This window comes from Salarias fasciatus, chromosome 23, assembly GCF_902148845.1.
Source record: "Salarias fasciatus chromosome 23, fSalaFa1.1, whole genome shotgun sequence".
NCBI classification, from domain to species: domain Eukaryota; kingdom Metazoa; phylum Chordata; class Actinopteri; order Blenniiformes; family Blenniidae; genus Salarias; species Salarias fasciatus.
The window spans coordinates 39,701,570-39,718,235 of NC_043766.1; the positions used below are offsets into that span (position 1 = coordinate 39,701,570).

General features: G+C 46.9%; 2 protein-coding genes across 3 annotated transcripts in view; one reads left to right on the forward strand and one right to left on the reverse strand.

The window, feature by feature from the left end:
* Positions 1–16,666, reverse strand: part of LOC115382203 (NLR family CARD domain-containing protein 3-like) — a 617,169-nt gene that overhangs the window by 237,403 nt on the left and 363,100 nt on the right. The gene's annotated exons all lie outside the window — the stretch shown is intronic.
* Positions 31–16,085, forward strand: stx6 (syntaxin 6). The gene is made up of 8 exons (XM_030083945.1): positions 31–184; positions 12,512–12,705; positions 13,875–13,969; positions 14,520–14,579; positions 14,651–14,767; positions 14,839–14,945; positions 15,020–15,114; positions 15,224–16,085. The coding sequence occupies exons 1-8, from the start codon at positions 150–152 to the stop codon at positions 15,298–15,300; spliced, it is 780 nt and encodes a 259-aa protein (XP_029939805.1). The 5' UTR covers positions 31–149; the 3' UTR covers positions 15,301–16,085.

Genomic DNA, 16,666 nt, shown 5'->3' on the forward strand with positions numbered 1-16,666 from the left:
TGATACCAACGAAGAAGAAGAAGAAGGAGGGCAGTGACGTCACGAGCGGTGTAAACAAAGCCGTTTGCGGTTAGCATTCCGAGCGAACGGACCCGGAACCCCAGACTGCCAGGGATGGACTGACCCGAACCGGGACCAGGACCGGAACCATGTCCATGGAAGACCCGTTCTTCGTCGTCAAGGGGTGAGGACGCGGCACGCAGCGGGCTGACGGCAGGCTGACGGCGGGCTAGCAGCGGGCTAGCAGCGGGCTAGCAGCGGGCTAGCAGCGGGCTAGCAGCGGGCTAGCAGCTAGCACGTCAGCAGCTATGACAATAATACCACAGAGTCTGTACCGTCAAGCTTCTGGCAGGGAGCTGAGTGGAGCTGAGGATCAACAGGAGCAGAAGTATCCTCTCACAGCTGTGTAGCCATTTGCAGGAGTGGATTGTTCTGAGAGATAAGAAACATTCTTTAAAATCATCTACAAACCAATCAAGGGAGGGTTTTCTATTTCTCCACTTACAGCAGAGAATATGATATTTATCCAAGAGAACAATTATACTGATCAGATTTATTAGACTTCAGATGATCCATGTCAAAAACATGACGTGTGTCACAGAGCAGTATATCATCCATCGTCTGCAGTATTACAGAAGCTACACATGTACCTCAAACTTCAGTGGTTTTTGAAGGAATTTTTGCCACCTATTATTCGGTATTTTGAAGTGACTTCCTTTCACACCAGTCTCCTCCAAGTATGGCTCTTCTGTTTACAATGACTGCTCTATTATTCCGTAATCCTGAGCCGTAGGTTGAATATCATTTTCCTATGTTGGAGAATTTGCACATGGAAATTAGAAAGCTTGACGGCAGTCTTGTGTAAGTCAAAATCACATTTTTACAGAAATTTGAGCCTCCCTGTTTTAAGACAAGGATCTGGGAAGATGAAACTACAGGGATTCTGTCTGAATATATCTGCTTTCAGCCATTTGATCTTAAAACTTCTAACCATTGAATCAAATTCTACACCTTTGAAACCACCCTTCTTACGTTCTTTAACTGTGATCTTTTAATATAGGGGCTTTTGTTTTTCCATTGAAGCTGAAAGATAGGAGAATCAGCTTTTATCAGAGTATTTTCGGGACGTCCAGTGACTGAGAGGGATCAGTTAATTCAGAGAATCCTTCTGCCTTTATGAACTTTACTTTCTCGAAAACTGTAAGATGTATGGTTAACCAGCGACTCAGATCTTTTCATCTTTTCACTACGGGACTCTTCAACGAGCATGGAGGAAGCAGCAGCGGCTGCAGAGCACTCCAGAGCACTCCAGAGCACTCCAGAGCATGCGAAGGAGGAATTGGTCAGTGAAAGAAAAAGCAGTGGCTTAGTAATTTGGAGATGGTTCTTTTTTAAAACATCAGACGAGCAACAAAGTCACGTTGTATGTCGGGATTGCCATGAACAAGTTCCAGCCAAGGGTGGAAGCACGACAAATCGTTTTCACCCCTTAAAACTGCAGTACGGAGTGTGTAAAGCTGCGTGCATTACCCCCAAATTCCACTGCATCCGTGTCCGCTCAGCTGCACTCCGGTCCGGTCCGGTCCGGTCCGGTCCGACCGCTGCAGCAAATACGTCTGTGTTTTAATGACTGTAGCTGATTCCACAGCCTGCGTTCGGTCCGATCTGTCAGTTCAAAATAGAGCCAAGGTCTATTTTCCTCTCCGGTCCAGTCCGTCCAGGTCTACGTGCGCATAAATGTCCACAGTTCAGATGCACCAAACAGGAAAGAGAACTCACACAACCGCCGGCTTTATACAAAATAAAATCAGTTTGTCTTTATTAAAGGGGCTGTATCATGCAGAATTCACTTTTTGTACGTCTTAACCTTGTTATATAGTTAAGTACTCACCAAAAACACCCCCAAAGCGTTTTTTTCCTTCGTGTCTGTGTGTTTGAGCTTTCCTCCTTGTTGTGCTGCTCAGAGAGGCAGCCCCTCCCACACCCGTGAAAACGCTCTGTTTTCCCACGTTCACGTCACACAGTGAAGATGGCTCTTCTGAGCCCCCCCCCCCCCCCCCCCCCCCCCCCCCCCCCCCCTGCAGGCCCTCGGCAATCAGCGTTGCTGCTTTTTTCTAACTCTAATCACGGAGATAAACTTTGACCATCGTCTGAAAGCAACAATCAAGCAGGAGCAAGAGTCTGAAGGGTCTGAAGGGTCTGAAGGGTCTGCGCTTGGTGAGTTTCTAACAGGAAAAGACATTTTCGCGTAGGGCCGGGCGATATGGCAAAAAAAAATGATCACGATTTATTTTTTTTGTCATATCATTCAATCTCGATTATAATCACGATATGTTATATTGTTTTTAAACCAGTTTTAAAGCATCTTCGCTAAAAACTGGAACTATGGAATAGTTTTTAATTTTATTAACAAGCCAAGCAAATAGCAAAGCAAAGTAAATAATATAAACATAGAAAAATAAGAACAATCAAACAAACAGTGCAGTAAATGGAAAAAAAAAAATCTAACACCAAGATAATAAAATCTTGCGATGCACCGTTTTTTCAGTAAAAGAGAAGAACTGGACGATCATTAGTTAAAGTGTGACAGTTTCCAGCCCTGAGGATTTTTGTTTCTATGAAAGATTAAAAAACTAAAGAAACCCCCTGGGGATAATGAAGGTGCTTTAGAATGGAAACATTATTTTGACGTTATGATGCTAAACATGCTGCTGCCATCATTAATGCTCTCATCAAATGTACAAAATTTTAATAATCTAGATTGGACGGATTAGATTTAAAATGTAACAGTACAAAACTACAATAATATATAAAAAAAAGACAAAATGAATCATTTCTCTCCTCTCAGAATGTTGCTCGTACGGTGCAGTTGCCTGAAAAGACGACACTGGCTGCGTTTACATGCAGTCAGTATTCGTGTTAAGATCAATATTCTGGTTTCTGAAACATTTGGAATAACCCCAGGAGATCCCCACTCAACCCCGGCGCACAGACGACGCCATGACTGCATTTGCACTTCATGCCACTAGGTGTGCTGTTTGCATGTTCGACCTTATTTTACACAGACACCACGGAAGAAGAAGGGCACTGCAGGCTCTCTGCATGTTGTTAGCGGCAAGACGTGGTGATATGTTCCGTCATTTTCAGTAAAAGAGAAGAACTGAACTAACTAACTTAGTTTAGTTTAACTAACTGATCATCAGTTAAACTGGATCACAAGTAGTTCCTGGACTCAAAAGACCAGATTCCTTGCGGATCGGTGTGCTCGCAGCGGTGTGCTAAATGGTAAATGGACTACACTTGTACAGCGCTTTTTACCCTGCATGACAGAGCCCGAAGCGCTTCACACTGCAACATCACATCAACCCTTTCACACCATACTGGGTGGTGGTGAGCTGCTGCTGTAGCCACAGCTGCCCTGGAGGGGGCAGACTGACGCCATCGGCCCCTCCGACCACCACCAACCATTCACTCTCACAACTTTCATACTAGGCAAGGTGGGTGAAGTGTCTTGCCCAAGGACACAACGCCAGTTTTACGCCTGCGGGAGCGGGGATGGAACCGCCATACCAACTGAGCTACTGTCGCCCCCCTAGCTAGCAGCGGCGTGGAGCAGCCTGTCCTGTCAGCAGCAGCCTCATCTTCAGAGGAAAACGCCGAGGCATGGCTGACTTCCTCTGCTTCGCTGTCCTCGGCTCCACGTTCAGCTCCATCTGTTTACTTCTCAGACAACTTACAGGCGGAAGCAGAGCAGGAAAAAGTGGACTGTGATTGGCTGTGGTCACGCGCATTTCTGCCATGTCTGATCGAGTAAATGTGCTCACAGCTGATCACCGTGATCGAGGGGAAGTTAATCACGATCATATAATCGGCCAGGCCTATTTTCGCGTGTATTTCCGTGTAGATAAGCTAGAGCTCAAGAGCTAAAGCTAACCCTTAGAGACGCTAACGAAGCGCTGATTGGTTGAAGTTCGCTGTCAGTCAAAGTCCACAGGGGGAGAGGCGGGATTTTCAGTGAAACAGAGCGTTTTCTCTTCTGGGTTTCAGAGTTAGCCCCAGAAAATCTTTTATTTCACACAAAATGACTTTTCCTTTGCGCCGAAAATAAACTATTACCATGTTAATGCCATTTGTAGGGTTTGGACTAGGCATGGGCCGGTTACCGGTTTGAAGGGATACCACGGGATGAAAAAGTCAAGGTTTCAAAACCACTAAAATTTTCCGTCATACCGTTCCTGCGGTATGAGCGTTTTTTTACTGTGACGTGTAATCGGAGAAAGTCGCGGTCCCTCACGCTGTCTGCAGCTGCAGCCTAAAACAACCATAATACCGTGAAACCGTGAAACCGTGATATTTTTGCCTAAGGTTATCATACCGTCAGAGTCTCATACCGGCCCATGCCTGGTTTGGACTAGCTAAAAAAGCATGATACAGCCCCTTTAAGAACTTGAAACTGTTTAAAGACGTTTTATTTGTCCTCACATTAATTTTCAGATATATCACGAACAGACAAACCATACCGATTAAAATGTACACTTTAAAAAGCGGGCAAACAAAAACTAAAACACACTATCAAATTTTATTTGACAAACTTCTGTTTTGCCTGTAATCAAGCTGTAGTTAACTGGTGATTTTAACTGACATGTTGATGACATCTCGGACTCAATGTCCAGAGAATTTTTAAACCTTTTAAACTGTTTAGATTTTAAACAGCATGTCGCACAGCCAACTCACAACAGAGGACACACCCTGGACCTGGTTCTGACCCGGTCTGTCCATCAGTGTGTCCTCTGGTGTTGACCTGGCTGTGTCTGACCACTGCTGTGTGTTTTTAACATCACCAGTTTTAACCAGCAGGAAGCCCCGGTGAGAACAGTGAGGAGACGTTACCTTACCTCTGAAGTGGCTGCAGAGTTTATCGAGATCTTACAGAGCACTCCTGCAGTGATTTCACCTGCACCCTGTGATTTTATCGTTGACGATTTTAACAGTAAACTGAAGTCCAGTCTGGACTCAGTCGCTCCACTTTTAACCAAAACTATCAAGGGCCATCCCAAACCCCCGTGGAGGAGAAACGATGCAATCACCAAACTGAAAAGAAACTGCAGGAGAGCTGAAAGAAGGTGGAGGAAATCCAAGTTGACTGTTCATCACCAGATTCTACGTCAACAACTCAAAATTTACAATAATGCAGTTAAACAGGCTGAACTTCCCACTTCTCTCAACTTATTCCAGACAGTAAAGACAACCCCCGCTTCCTCTTCTCCACCTTCTACATTTTAACTGGCACTCATTTTAATAAAGCCGACAGACGCTCTCTGTGAAGACTCTGCAGGCCACTTCAGAACTAAGATCCTGGACATCAGGTCTAGTCTTTTACCTCAACAGGTTTTATCAGTGAACACAGCTGAACCGTTGTCCATGCCTGAGGACACACTGGACAGTCTGGACCTGGTTGATGAAGGACTCTTGGTCCAGTTTTCTCCCAAGTAAAATCAACAACCTGCCTTCTAGATCCCATCCCCACCACTTTTTAAATCACTTTATGGATTCCTGGAGGAACAGATTTTAAATATCATGAACTGCTCTCTTCAGACGGGCGTCTTCCCCACTGCCTGTAAAACGGCGGTGGTGAAGCCCCTTCTGAAGAAGAGCAATTTAGACCCCAATGTTCTTAATAACTACAGACCAGGATCCAACTTACCATTTTTAAGTAAAGTTTTAGAAAGACTGGTTTTTAACCAAGTCAATGACTTTTTAATGATAAATGACATTTTAGAAAGACATCAGTCTGGTTTTAGAGTGAACCACAGTACCGAGACGCCCTTTAAAGATTTTAAATGATATCAGGTGGAATTTAGATAATAAAAAGCTGACAGTGTTGGTTCTGCTGGACCTGAGTGCCGCCTTCGACTCAGTAGACCACCACATTTTAATAAACAGACTGAATCACCTGGTGGGCCTCTCTGGTACTGTTCTGAACTGGTTCAGTTCTTTTCTCACAGATCCATGTTTTTGTGTAAGTTTGGATACTTGTTCCTCAGGAACCCATGAAATCAGGTGTGGGGTTCCCCAAGGTTCAATTTTAGGTCCCATACTTTTTAATCTCTACATGCTTCCAGTTGGGGACGTCATCAGGAGACACGGCATCAGTTTCCATAGTTACGCTGACGACACTCAGCTGTTCATCAGTTTCCATAGCTACGCTGACGACACTCAGCTGTTCATCAGTCGCCATGGTTACGCTGACGACAGTCAGCTGTTCATCGCCGTGTCTCCTGGTGACTCCGGGCCAATAGAAACCCTTTTTAACTGTATTTCAGACATCAAATCATGGATGCAGTGAATTTCCTGCAGCTCCACCAGGACAAGACTGAGGTTTTAGTTTTCGGTCCTGAAGGTCAGAGAGAGAAAATTTTACCTAAATGATCAGATTTTAAACCAGAACAATCAGTGAAGAACCTGGGCGTGATTTTTGACTCTGAGCAAAGTTTTATTCCACACATTAAAAACATAACTAAGATTGGATTTTATCATCTTAAGAATGAAGCCAGAGTCGCCCGTTTCTCTCTCAGGCCAGCAGGAGGTGCTAATGCAGCTTTTATCTCCTGTAGGTTAGATTACTGTAATGCCTTGCTCTCTGGTCTGAAACAAAAAGAACATTTCAAACCTCCAGTTATTACAAAACTCAGCCACTCGCGTGCTGACGAGGACCAGGGGGCGGAGCCACATTACACCGGTTTTACAGTCGCTGCATTGGCTCCCTGTCCGCTTCAGGATCGATTTTAAGGTTCTCTTATTAGTTTTTAAATGTCTTAACGGCCTTGTGCCTTCTTATTTAGCTGACCTGTTTTTACCCTATCGACCCTCGCGGCCCTGAGGTCCTCTGGCAGCGGCCTATTGTGTGTTCCTAAAGCCAGAACCAAAACCCATGGTGAAGCGGCTTTCAGCCACTACGGCCCCGCCTGTGGAACAGCCTGCAGCAGAACCTCAGGACCGCAGAGACCGTTGATATTTTTAAAGGGAGGTTGAAAACACACCTTTTTAATCTGGCTTTTAACTGACCTTTTATAGTTCTTATCGCCATCATTTTATTTTTGGTCATTTTAATTTTTAATATACTTATCCTATTTATTCATTCTATTTTTACTATGGACTTTTAATTTATTTCATTTTCTATTTTATAATCTTATCTTACTTTTAATTTTTTTTTTTTTTTTTTAGCTTTGTATCATGTCTTTTTAACATCTGTTTAACTCCAGTGTTTCCTCAGGGGGGTCCTCCACACCGGGAGTTGGTCCCGGTCCTCTGCTGGGGTCGCTGCGCTCTGGTCCTCTGGTCCTGGCTGGCCTGGGGTCTCCACACCTTGGTGTGCGGGATCCCGTTGGTCTGACGGGGTCGGGGGCTGAGCGCCAGTGCCCCAGTACTAATGACCTTCGCCTTCTCCTGGTGTGAACGGCCCCACTGGTAGTGTTTTCCCATGATGCTTAGTGCCATGCCATGTCTCCTCTGCCTTGCTATGGGCATAAATTGGGTGTGTGCGTGTGTGTGTGTGTGTGTGTGTGTGTTTGTGTGTATGTGCGTGTGTGTGTGTTTCTGTGTTTGTGTGTATGTGCGTGTGCGTGTGGTGTACACTGATTGATGGTGCTGCTTTTATTCTTTTTTTTTTTTACTGTTAAGCACTTTGCGTTGTTTTTATTATGATGAAAAGTGCTCTACAGATAAATAAAGGTTGAAGTTTAAAGTTTGAAGTAGCTGAACGTTTCTGAATGTTCACACAGCTGCATATACGGCCCGTTTGCGGGCTGTTGTCCATAAATTTCGTGTTTTCTACAAAATCCATATTCAGGACCATGTATGCGTTTTGTTCTGAAAGGCCCGAATGTCAACATCCTGTCGCACGAAATTCAGCGTGTTGAAGCACAACGACCAGGATGAAGAGACGGACGCTGTGGAATTTGGGGGTTACTGTTACTGTCAAAGTACAAAAAGAGTGAGAAAATGTATATTGAGTTGATATTCTGTTTATTGCGCAACTGGTTGAAATTGCTACAGGAACAAGGGGAAAAGGTCATCTAAAGCTAATGTTTACATTTGTTTCTTAAACGGAGCGCTTTATTTTGTTCTTCCTTTATATAGAAATGCTGCTCTCACAAGGGGTTGTGGTATTTTGATCTTTTATAATTTGTTAGAAAGGAGAAGAAAAAATCTGTCATTTTGATTTGATTTCAACAAGTCATTTTTAGTTGTAGAATTAAAAAAAACCAAAATGTTTATTGTACTTCTTTCATGAGTAGATTTATTTCAGAAAAAGATTGGCCTATTTTATTTTTGAAGCCATTTTTATTTAAATGTGTACCTTATAGAGCTTTACTTTGAACAACGTACTCCTGTTGTTATAGGGTATTTATGTTTCCATTTATTATTTGAACAGCTGAGCATTTCTGATGAGCCAGGTGAAGAAACCTGTTGATTATTATTCATTTCATTTTGCCAGCGTTCACTGAAACAGCCGCTTTCAATCAAACTACTTGTGACTTGTCATATTTGGCTTTGACTTTGACTGAACATTTTGCTCTCACTTGCCCCAAAACAATTATCGGGATATATATCGTGTATCGATATTCAGCCTAAATACGAGGGGGGACCCACAAGTTCCCGGCCTGTGGTTACAAAAAAAAAACAAGAATGATTTCAGACTTTTGGCCATTATATGTCGCTATAGCATAGCCTTAAAGGGGAACGGTCGTTTTTACAATCTGGACCTTATTTCACATTCGTCACAACAACATTGACTCACCCATTTGACTTTCGTGTGATTTGCAGTTGGTTCAGAGATAATTAGCTCCTCCCGTATCCATATAACGGCAGCGGGCGGGGCGCCGACATGCAGCCGTTACAGACGCTCTTTTCTCTTATGTTTGTTGTGGGGTGGTAGATACATGTACATTTATTAAGTCAGCATCACTTAGCGCTGTTGGGAAGTCTGTAAAGCGGCTAGATTGAGCAACTCTCCGGGAGCTCTGAAGCGATGATGTCATCACACTGCGCCGTGGCGCACATTCATTCTGTTTGTTTACATGGAAGCAGCGTCTCTGCTCTGCAGTCAGACCACGGCATCTCCATCGGCTTTTTTAGGCAGTCAGAGTTTATTTTCAGCTGGTTGTAACTTTGGTACAATGGTTCCAGTGTGCATACATCCTGCTGTGAAAGTGAAATGACCAGCTGGACGTCACTGAGCTCACAGGCTCCCACTGCGTGACGGGATTTATTGAAGCTGTGGCTAATAGCGCTCAACACGGACCCCAGCATCAAAGTTCAAACTTTACCACATTTGGATTATCGGGTGTGTAGTGCCCACTTCACATCGGAGGACTTCTTCCCAGTTCAGGAAAGAAATGAAGGCCAAGAATGCCATTCCAGCGGCTGCAGGAGGACGACAGGTCGAGGTAACGTGATGCTAATAATATTCATTTTTTTCTTTACTAACGTCTAGAGGCTGGATGTTTACTGTTTAGTTCATTTGAGCAACAACAGAGGATGATACAAGTATATCTGTCAATGACAAGAGTTGTACAGAAACAGTAAAATATTCTGTACACTGTTGCTCAAAAGGAGTAGGAACAAGTTTATAACATTCTAGCCAACTCTAGACATTAGTAAAGGAAAAAATGAATATTATCAGCATCACGTTACCTCGACCTGTCCTCCTCCTGCAGCCGCTGGATGGCATTCTTTTTGAGATTCATTCTCTGGATCTTCTGGCCTTCATTTCTTTCCTGAACTGGGAAGAAGTCCTCCGATGTGAAGTGGGCACTACACCCCCGATAATCCAAACGTCGTAAAGTTTGAACTTTGATGCTGGGGTCCGTGTTGAGCGCTATTAGCCATAGCTTCAATAAATCCCGGTCACGCAGTGGGAGCCTGTGAGCTCAGTGACGTCCAGCTGGTCATTTCACTTTCACAGCCAGGATATATGCACACTGGAACCATTGTACCAAAGTTACAACCAGCTGAAAATAAACTCTGACTGCCTAAAAAAGCCGATGGAGATGCCGTGGTCTGACTGCAGAGCAGAGACGCTACTTCCATGTAGACAAACAGAATGAATGTGCGCCACGGCGCAGTGTGATGACATCATCGCTTCAGCGCTCCCGGAGAGTTGCTCAATCTAGCCGGTTTACAGACTTCCCAACAGCGCTAAGTGATGCTGACTTAATAAATGTACATGTATCTACCACCCCACAACAAACATAAGAGAAAAGAGCGTCTGTAACGGCTGCATGTCGGCGCCCCGCCCGCTGCCGTTATATGGATACGGGAGGAGCTAATTATCTCTGAACCAACTGCAAATCACACGAAAGTCAAACGGGTGAGTAAATGTTGTTGTGACAAATGTGAAATAAGGTCCAGATTGTAAAAACGACCGTTCCCCTTTAAAGGGGCTGTATCACGCGTACAAAGATGAGGCTCTGGGGAGAACACAGGTCCATGGGCGCTTTAACAGTGGTCAGATGTCCATCGAAGATTCGCCTCGCTCTGGCCGACCCTCCACCTCCCGCACAGAGGAAAATGTCCGCAAAATGGAAGCTGTGGTGATGGCAGATCGACGCAGGACCATCGATGAGATCGAGCATTAGACAGGGATCTCCTGGAGCTCCTGCCAGAGGATCCTTCCTGAGGACATCTAGGCATAGACACCTAGACACAGACACCTAGACACGGACATCTAGACACAGACACCTAGACACAGACACCTAGACACGGACACCTAGACACGGACACCTAGACACAGACACCTAGACACAGACACCTAGACACAGACACCTAGACACAGACACCTAGACACGGACACCTAGACACGGACATCTAGACACGGACACCTAGACACAGACACCTAGACACAGACACCTAGACACGAACACCTAGACACGGACACCTAGACACGGACATCTAGACACGGACACCTAGACACGGACACCTAGACACAGACACCTAGACACAGACACCTAGACACGAACACCTAGACACAGACACCTAGACACGGACACCTAGACACAGACACCTAGACACGAACACCTAGACACAGACACCTAGACACAGACACCTAGACACAGACACCTAGACACGGACATCTAGACACGGACACCTAGACACGGACACCTAGACACGGACATCTAGACACGGACACCTAGACACGGACAGCTAGACACGGACATCTAGACACAGACACCTAGACACAGACACCTAGACACAGACACCTAGACACGGACACCTAGACACGGACATCTAGACACGGACACCTAGACACGGACACCTAGACACAGACACCTAGACACAGACACCTAGACACGAACACCTAGACACAGACACCTAGACACGGACACCTAGACACAGACACCTAGACACAGACACCTAGACACAGACACCTAGACACAGACACCTAGACACAGACACCTAGACACGGACATCTAGACACGGACACCTAGACACAGACACCTAGACACACACCTAGACACGGACACCTAGACACACACCTAGACACGGACACCTAGACACGGACACCTAGACACGGACACCTAGACACGGACATCTAGACACGGACACCTAGACACGGACATCTAGACACGGACATCTAGACACGGACACCTAGACACGGACATCTAGACACGGACATCTAGACACGGACATCTAGGCATGGACATTTATTTGATGTATTTATTCATGTATTTGATATGGACTTAAAGGCACTGGACATACCAGATGCATTGCTTTCAGTGTTACAGCAGAACTGCTACATGTCGGCAACGTTCTGGCTGTAAGAAACACTCGAAGATATCACGAGGAAAAACTGCGGTAGCCAGTAACAATTACTGTTTTAGGCCAGACACAGGGAACAAATGATGGAATCACTCCATTCTGAGGAGAAAATGATGGATTCACCCTATACATTCTCATTCCCACAACTAGCACTGCTGTGTTTGTGAGATTTGATACTACAAGAAAAATGTTTTCCCAAAGATCTACTTTCTGGCTCCAGTCCTGATATAAATAGTAATGCTGGTATAAAAGTAATCAAGACAGTAAGTCACATAAGGTGCTAAGTGATACCTACAAAAGTGCTCTTTCCTGAATAAGAAGAATAGCAATACAGTTCAGCTTCATGTACAATCATGAAACGGGTTCTAGTCCAGCATTTAGAAGCTGTATTGACCTTTGTGAATGTGCTATATCGTCTCCGCCACCAGACGGCAACAAGAGACGAGTCAAGCTCAACGTGGGCGGAGCTAAACGTTTAACTCCGCCCACGTTGAGGCGTGCCCCCATCTGCGGGCTGCAGTCAGAGGTATTTGGATTGGACGGTTGGGCGGGCCAGACTGGGCCCGTGGGCCGCCAGTTGATGGTCACTGCGATCAGACGCGCTCGCCACTAGCTTCACGCTGCTTCCTGTTGACTCCCGCTGTAGCCAATAGCGTCACGGCGGAGTAAAGAGGAGGGTCTTTCTCCACAGGGAGGTGCAGAAGGAGGTGCAGTCTGCTCAGGCTCTTCACCACAGATGGAGGGAGCTGACACAGGAACTGGGCGGAGCTTCCAGACACGAGGTGGGCGGAGCCTCCAAGGAAGAAGTGGACTGGACGACCAATGAGCTGAGGAACTGCCTGAGGTCCATCGAGTGGGACCTGGAGGACCTGGAGGAGACGGTCAATATCCTGCAGCCCAGTGTCCTCACCTGTCTCCTAGCGTGTCTCCTAGCGTGTCCCCTGACCTGTCTCGTGTCCTAGCGTGTCCCCTGACCTGTCTCGTGTCCTAGCATGTCTCCTAGCGTGTCTCCTGACCTGTCTCATGTCGTAGCGTGTCTCCTAGCGTGTCTCCTGACCTCTCTCGTGTCCTAGCGTGTCTCCTAGCGTGTCCCCTGACCTGTCTCATGTCCTAGCATGTCTCCTAGCGTGTCCCCTGACCTGTCTCGTGTCCTAGCATGTCTCCTAGCGTGTCTCCTGACCTGTCTCATGTCCTAGCGTGTCTCCTAGCGTGTCTCCTGACCTCTCTCGTGTCCTAGCGTGTCTCCTAGCGTGTCCCCTGACCTGTCTCATGTCCTAGCATGTCTCCTAGCGTGTCTCCTGACCTCTCTCGTGTCCTAGCGTGTCTCCTAGCGTGTCTCCTGACCTCTCTCGTGTCCTAGTGTGTCTCCTAGCATGTCTCCTAGCCTGTCCCCTGACCTGTCTCGTATCCTAGCGTGTCTCCTAGCGTGTCCCCTGACCTCTCTCGTGTCCTAGCATGTCTCCTAGCATGTCTCCTGAACTGTCTTGTGTCCTAACGTGTCTCCTAGCGTGTCTCCTGACCTGTCTGTTGTCCTAACGTGTCTCCTAGCGTGTCCCCTGACCTCTCTCGTGTCCTAGCATGTCTCCTAGCATGTCTCCTGAACTGTCTTGTGTCCTAACGTGTCTCCTAGCGTGTCTCCTGACCTGTCTGTTGTCCTAACGTGTCTCCTAGCGTGTCCCCTGACCTCTCTCGTGTCCTAACATGTCTCCTAGCATGTCTCCTGATCTGTCTTGTGTTCTAACGTGTCTCCTAGCGTGTCTTCTGACCTGTCTCGTGTCCTAGCGTGTCTCCTAGCGTGTCCCCTGACCTGTCTCGTGTCCTAGCGTGTCTCCTAGCATGTCTCCTGATCTGTCTCGTGTCCTAACGTGTCTCCTAGTGTGTCTCCTGACCTGTCTCATGTCCTAACGTGTCTCCTAGCGTGTCTCCTGATCTGTCTCGTGTCCTAGCGTGTCTCCTAGCATGTCTCCTGACCTGTCTCGTGTCCTAGCGTCTCTCCTAGCGTGTCTTCTGACCCGTCTCTTGTCCAAGTATGTCTTTTCCTGACCTCCTTGAACGCATCGTGGAATCTAACCCGAAGAAATTCAACCTGGATGAAACAGAGCTGAAGACCCGGAAAAACTTTATCGCCAACACCAGGCTGACAGTCCAGGTAAACTTTATTGATGAAGACAGGCTGACAGTCCAGGTAAACTTTATTGATGAAGACAGGCTGACAGTCCAGGTAAACTTTATTGATGAAGACAGGCTGACAGTCCAGGTAAACTTTATTGATGAAGACAGGCTGACAGTGCAGGTAAACTTTATTGATGAAGACAGGTTGACAGTCCAGGTAAACTTTATTGATGAAGACAGGTTGACAGTCCAGGTAAACTTTGATAAAGACAGGTTGACAGTCCAGGTAAACTTTATTGATAAAGACAGGCTGACAGTGCAGGTAAACTTTATTGATAAAGACAGGCTGACAGTGCAGGTAAACTTTATTGATAAAGACAGGCTGACAGTGCAGGTAAACTTTATTGATAAAGACAGGCTGACAGTGCAGGTAAACTTTATTGATGAAGACAGGTTGACAGTCCAGGTAAACTTTATTGATAAAGACAGGCTGACAGTCCAGGTAAACTTTATTGATAAAGACAGGCTGACAGTGCAGGTAAACTTTATTGATGAAGACAGGTTGACGGCCCTTTTATTGTTTCTAGGTGATGAAGGAGCAGATGTGTGGTCCAGCTGGTCCCTCTGACAGGCAGAACCGGGTCCAGGTAAGTCCCGACTGTTGTTGGCCTCTCCAGATGGAGTTGGACTGATGGGAGTGCTCCGTGGGGTTGTCCAGGGGGACCCGGGTTCTCAGGGGCCCATCTGGCAGCCGGCGCCTCAGTACCAGCGACTGGACCGTCAGCTGGAGAACGCCAACTCTCAGTTCATCGAGGAGCAGCAGGCCCAGCAGCAGGTACTCCCCGAGCCGCGTCCCGGTGGGTTCTGGTGACGGCTCTGGTGACGGTTCTGGTTCTTTGTGTCCAGCTGATGGCGGAGCGGCAGGACGAGCAGCTGCAGCTGGTGTCGGGAACCATCGGCGTCCTGAAGAACATGTCGGAGCGTATCGGACAGGAGCTGGACGAGCAGGCCGTGTAAGACACGAGGTGGGGGGGGTTCCCGGTCCCGGTCCCGGTGCGGTTCCTCACCGGTTCTCCCTCCCCTGCAGGATGCTGGACGACTTCACCCACGAGGTGGACAACACCCAGTCCAGGCTGGACAACGTGATGAAGAAGCTGGCCAAAGTGTCCCACATGACCAGCGGTACCAGGGGCTCCTCCGAGGGGGGGCTGGGGGGACCTTCTGGATCAGGATCAGGTTCTCCACGAGACCCCAGCCACTCCCGCTGACTCAGGTCTGTCTCTTCCTGCAGATCGCCGCCAGTGGTGCGCCATCGGGGTTCTGCTGGCTCTTCTCTTCATCGTCATCCTCCTGTTCTTCATACTCTGATCTGTGGACCTCCTGCTGGACTCTGCTGGATCCTACTGGACTCTACTATACTCTACTGGATCCTACTGGACTCTACTATACTCTACCGGATCCTACTGGGCTCTGCTAGACTCTACCGGATCCTACTGGACACTACTGGACTCTACTATACTGTACCGGTTCCTACTGGATTCTACTGCACTCTACTGGACTCTACCGGATCCTACTGGACTCTACTATACCGCATCCTACTGGACTCTACTAGACTCTGCTAGACTCTACCGGATCCTACTGGACTCTACTATACCGGATCCTACTGGACTCTACTATACCGGATCCTACTGGACTCTACTGGACTCTACTGTACTCTACCGGATCCTACTGGACTCTACTGGACTCTACTGGACTTTACTATACTCTACCGGATACTACTGGACTCTACTGGACTCTACTGTACTCTACTATACTCTACCGGATCCTACTGGACTCTACTGGACTCTACTGGATCCTACTGGACTCTACTATACTCTACCGGATCCTACTGGACTCTACTATACTCTACCGGATCCTACTGGACTTTACTGGACTCTACTATACTCTACCAGATCCTACTGGACTCTACTGGACTCTACTATACTCTACCGGATCCTACTGGACTCTACTATACTCTACCGGATCCTACTGGACTCTACTATACTCTACCAGATCCTACTGGACTCTACTGTACTCTACCGGATCCTACTGGACTCTACTGGACTCTACTATACTCTACCGGATCCTACTGGACTCTACTATACTCTACCGGATCCTACTGGACTCTACTATACCGGATCCTACTGGACTCTACTGGACTCTACTATACTCTACCGGATCCTACTGGACTCTACTGTACTCTACCGGATCCTACTGGACTCTACTGTACTCTACTATACTCTACCGGATTCTACTGGACTCTACTGGACTCTACTGGACTTTACTATACTCTACCGGATCCTACTGGACTCTACTGGACTCTACTGGATCCTACTAGACTCTACTATACTCTACCGGATCCTACTGGACTCTACTATACTCTACCGGATCCTACTGGACTTTACTGGACTCTACTATACTCTACCGGATCCTACTGGACTCTACTGGACTCTACTATACTCTACCGGATCCTACTGGACTCTACTATACTCTACCGGATCCTACTGGACTCTACTGTACTCTACTGGATCCTACTGGACTCTACTGGACTCTACTATACTCTACCGGATCCTACTGGACTCTACTATACTCTACCGGATCCTACTGGACTCTACTGGACTCTACTATACTCTACTGGATCCTACTGGACTCTACCGGATCCTACTGGACACTACTGGACTCTACTGGGCACTAC

Coding starts and splice junctions, on each gene's coding strand:
- stx6 (XM_030083945.1), top strand. CDS start 150: ATGTCCATGGAAGACCCGTTCTTCGTCGTCAAGGG. Junction 185..12,511: donor CCGTTCTTCGTCGTCAAGGG/GTGAGGACGCGG, acceptor CTTTCTCCACAG/GGAGGTGCAGAAGGAGGTGC. Junction 15,115..15,223: donor AGTGTCCCACATGACCAGCG/GTACCAGGGGCT, acceptor CTCTTCCTGCAG/ATCGCCGCCAGTGGTGCGCC.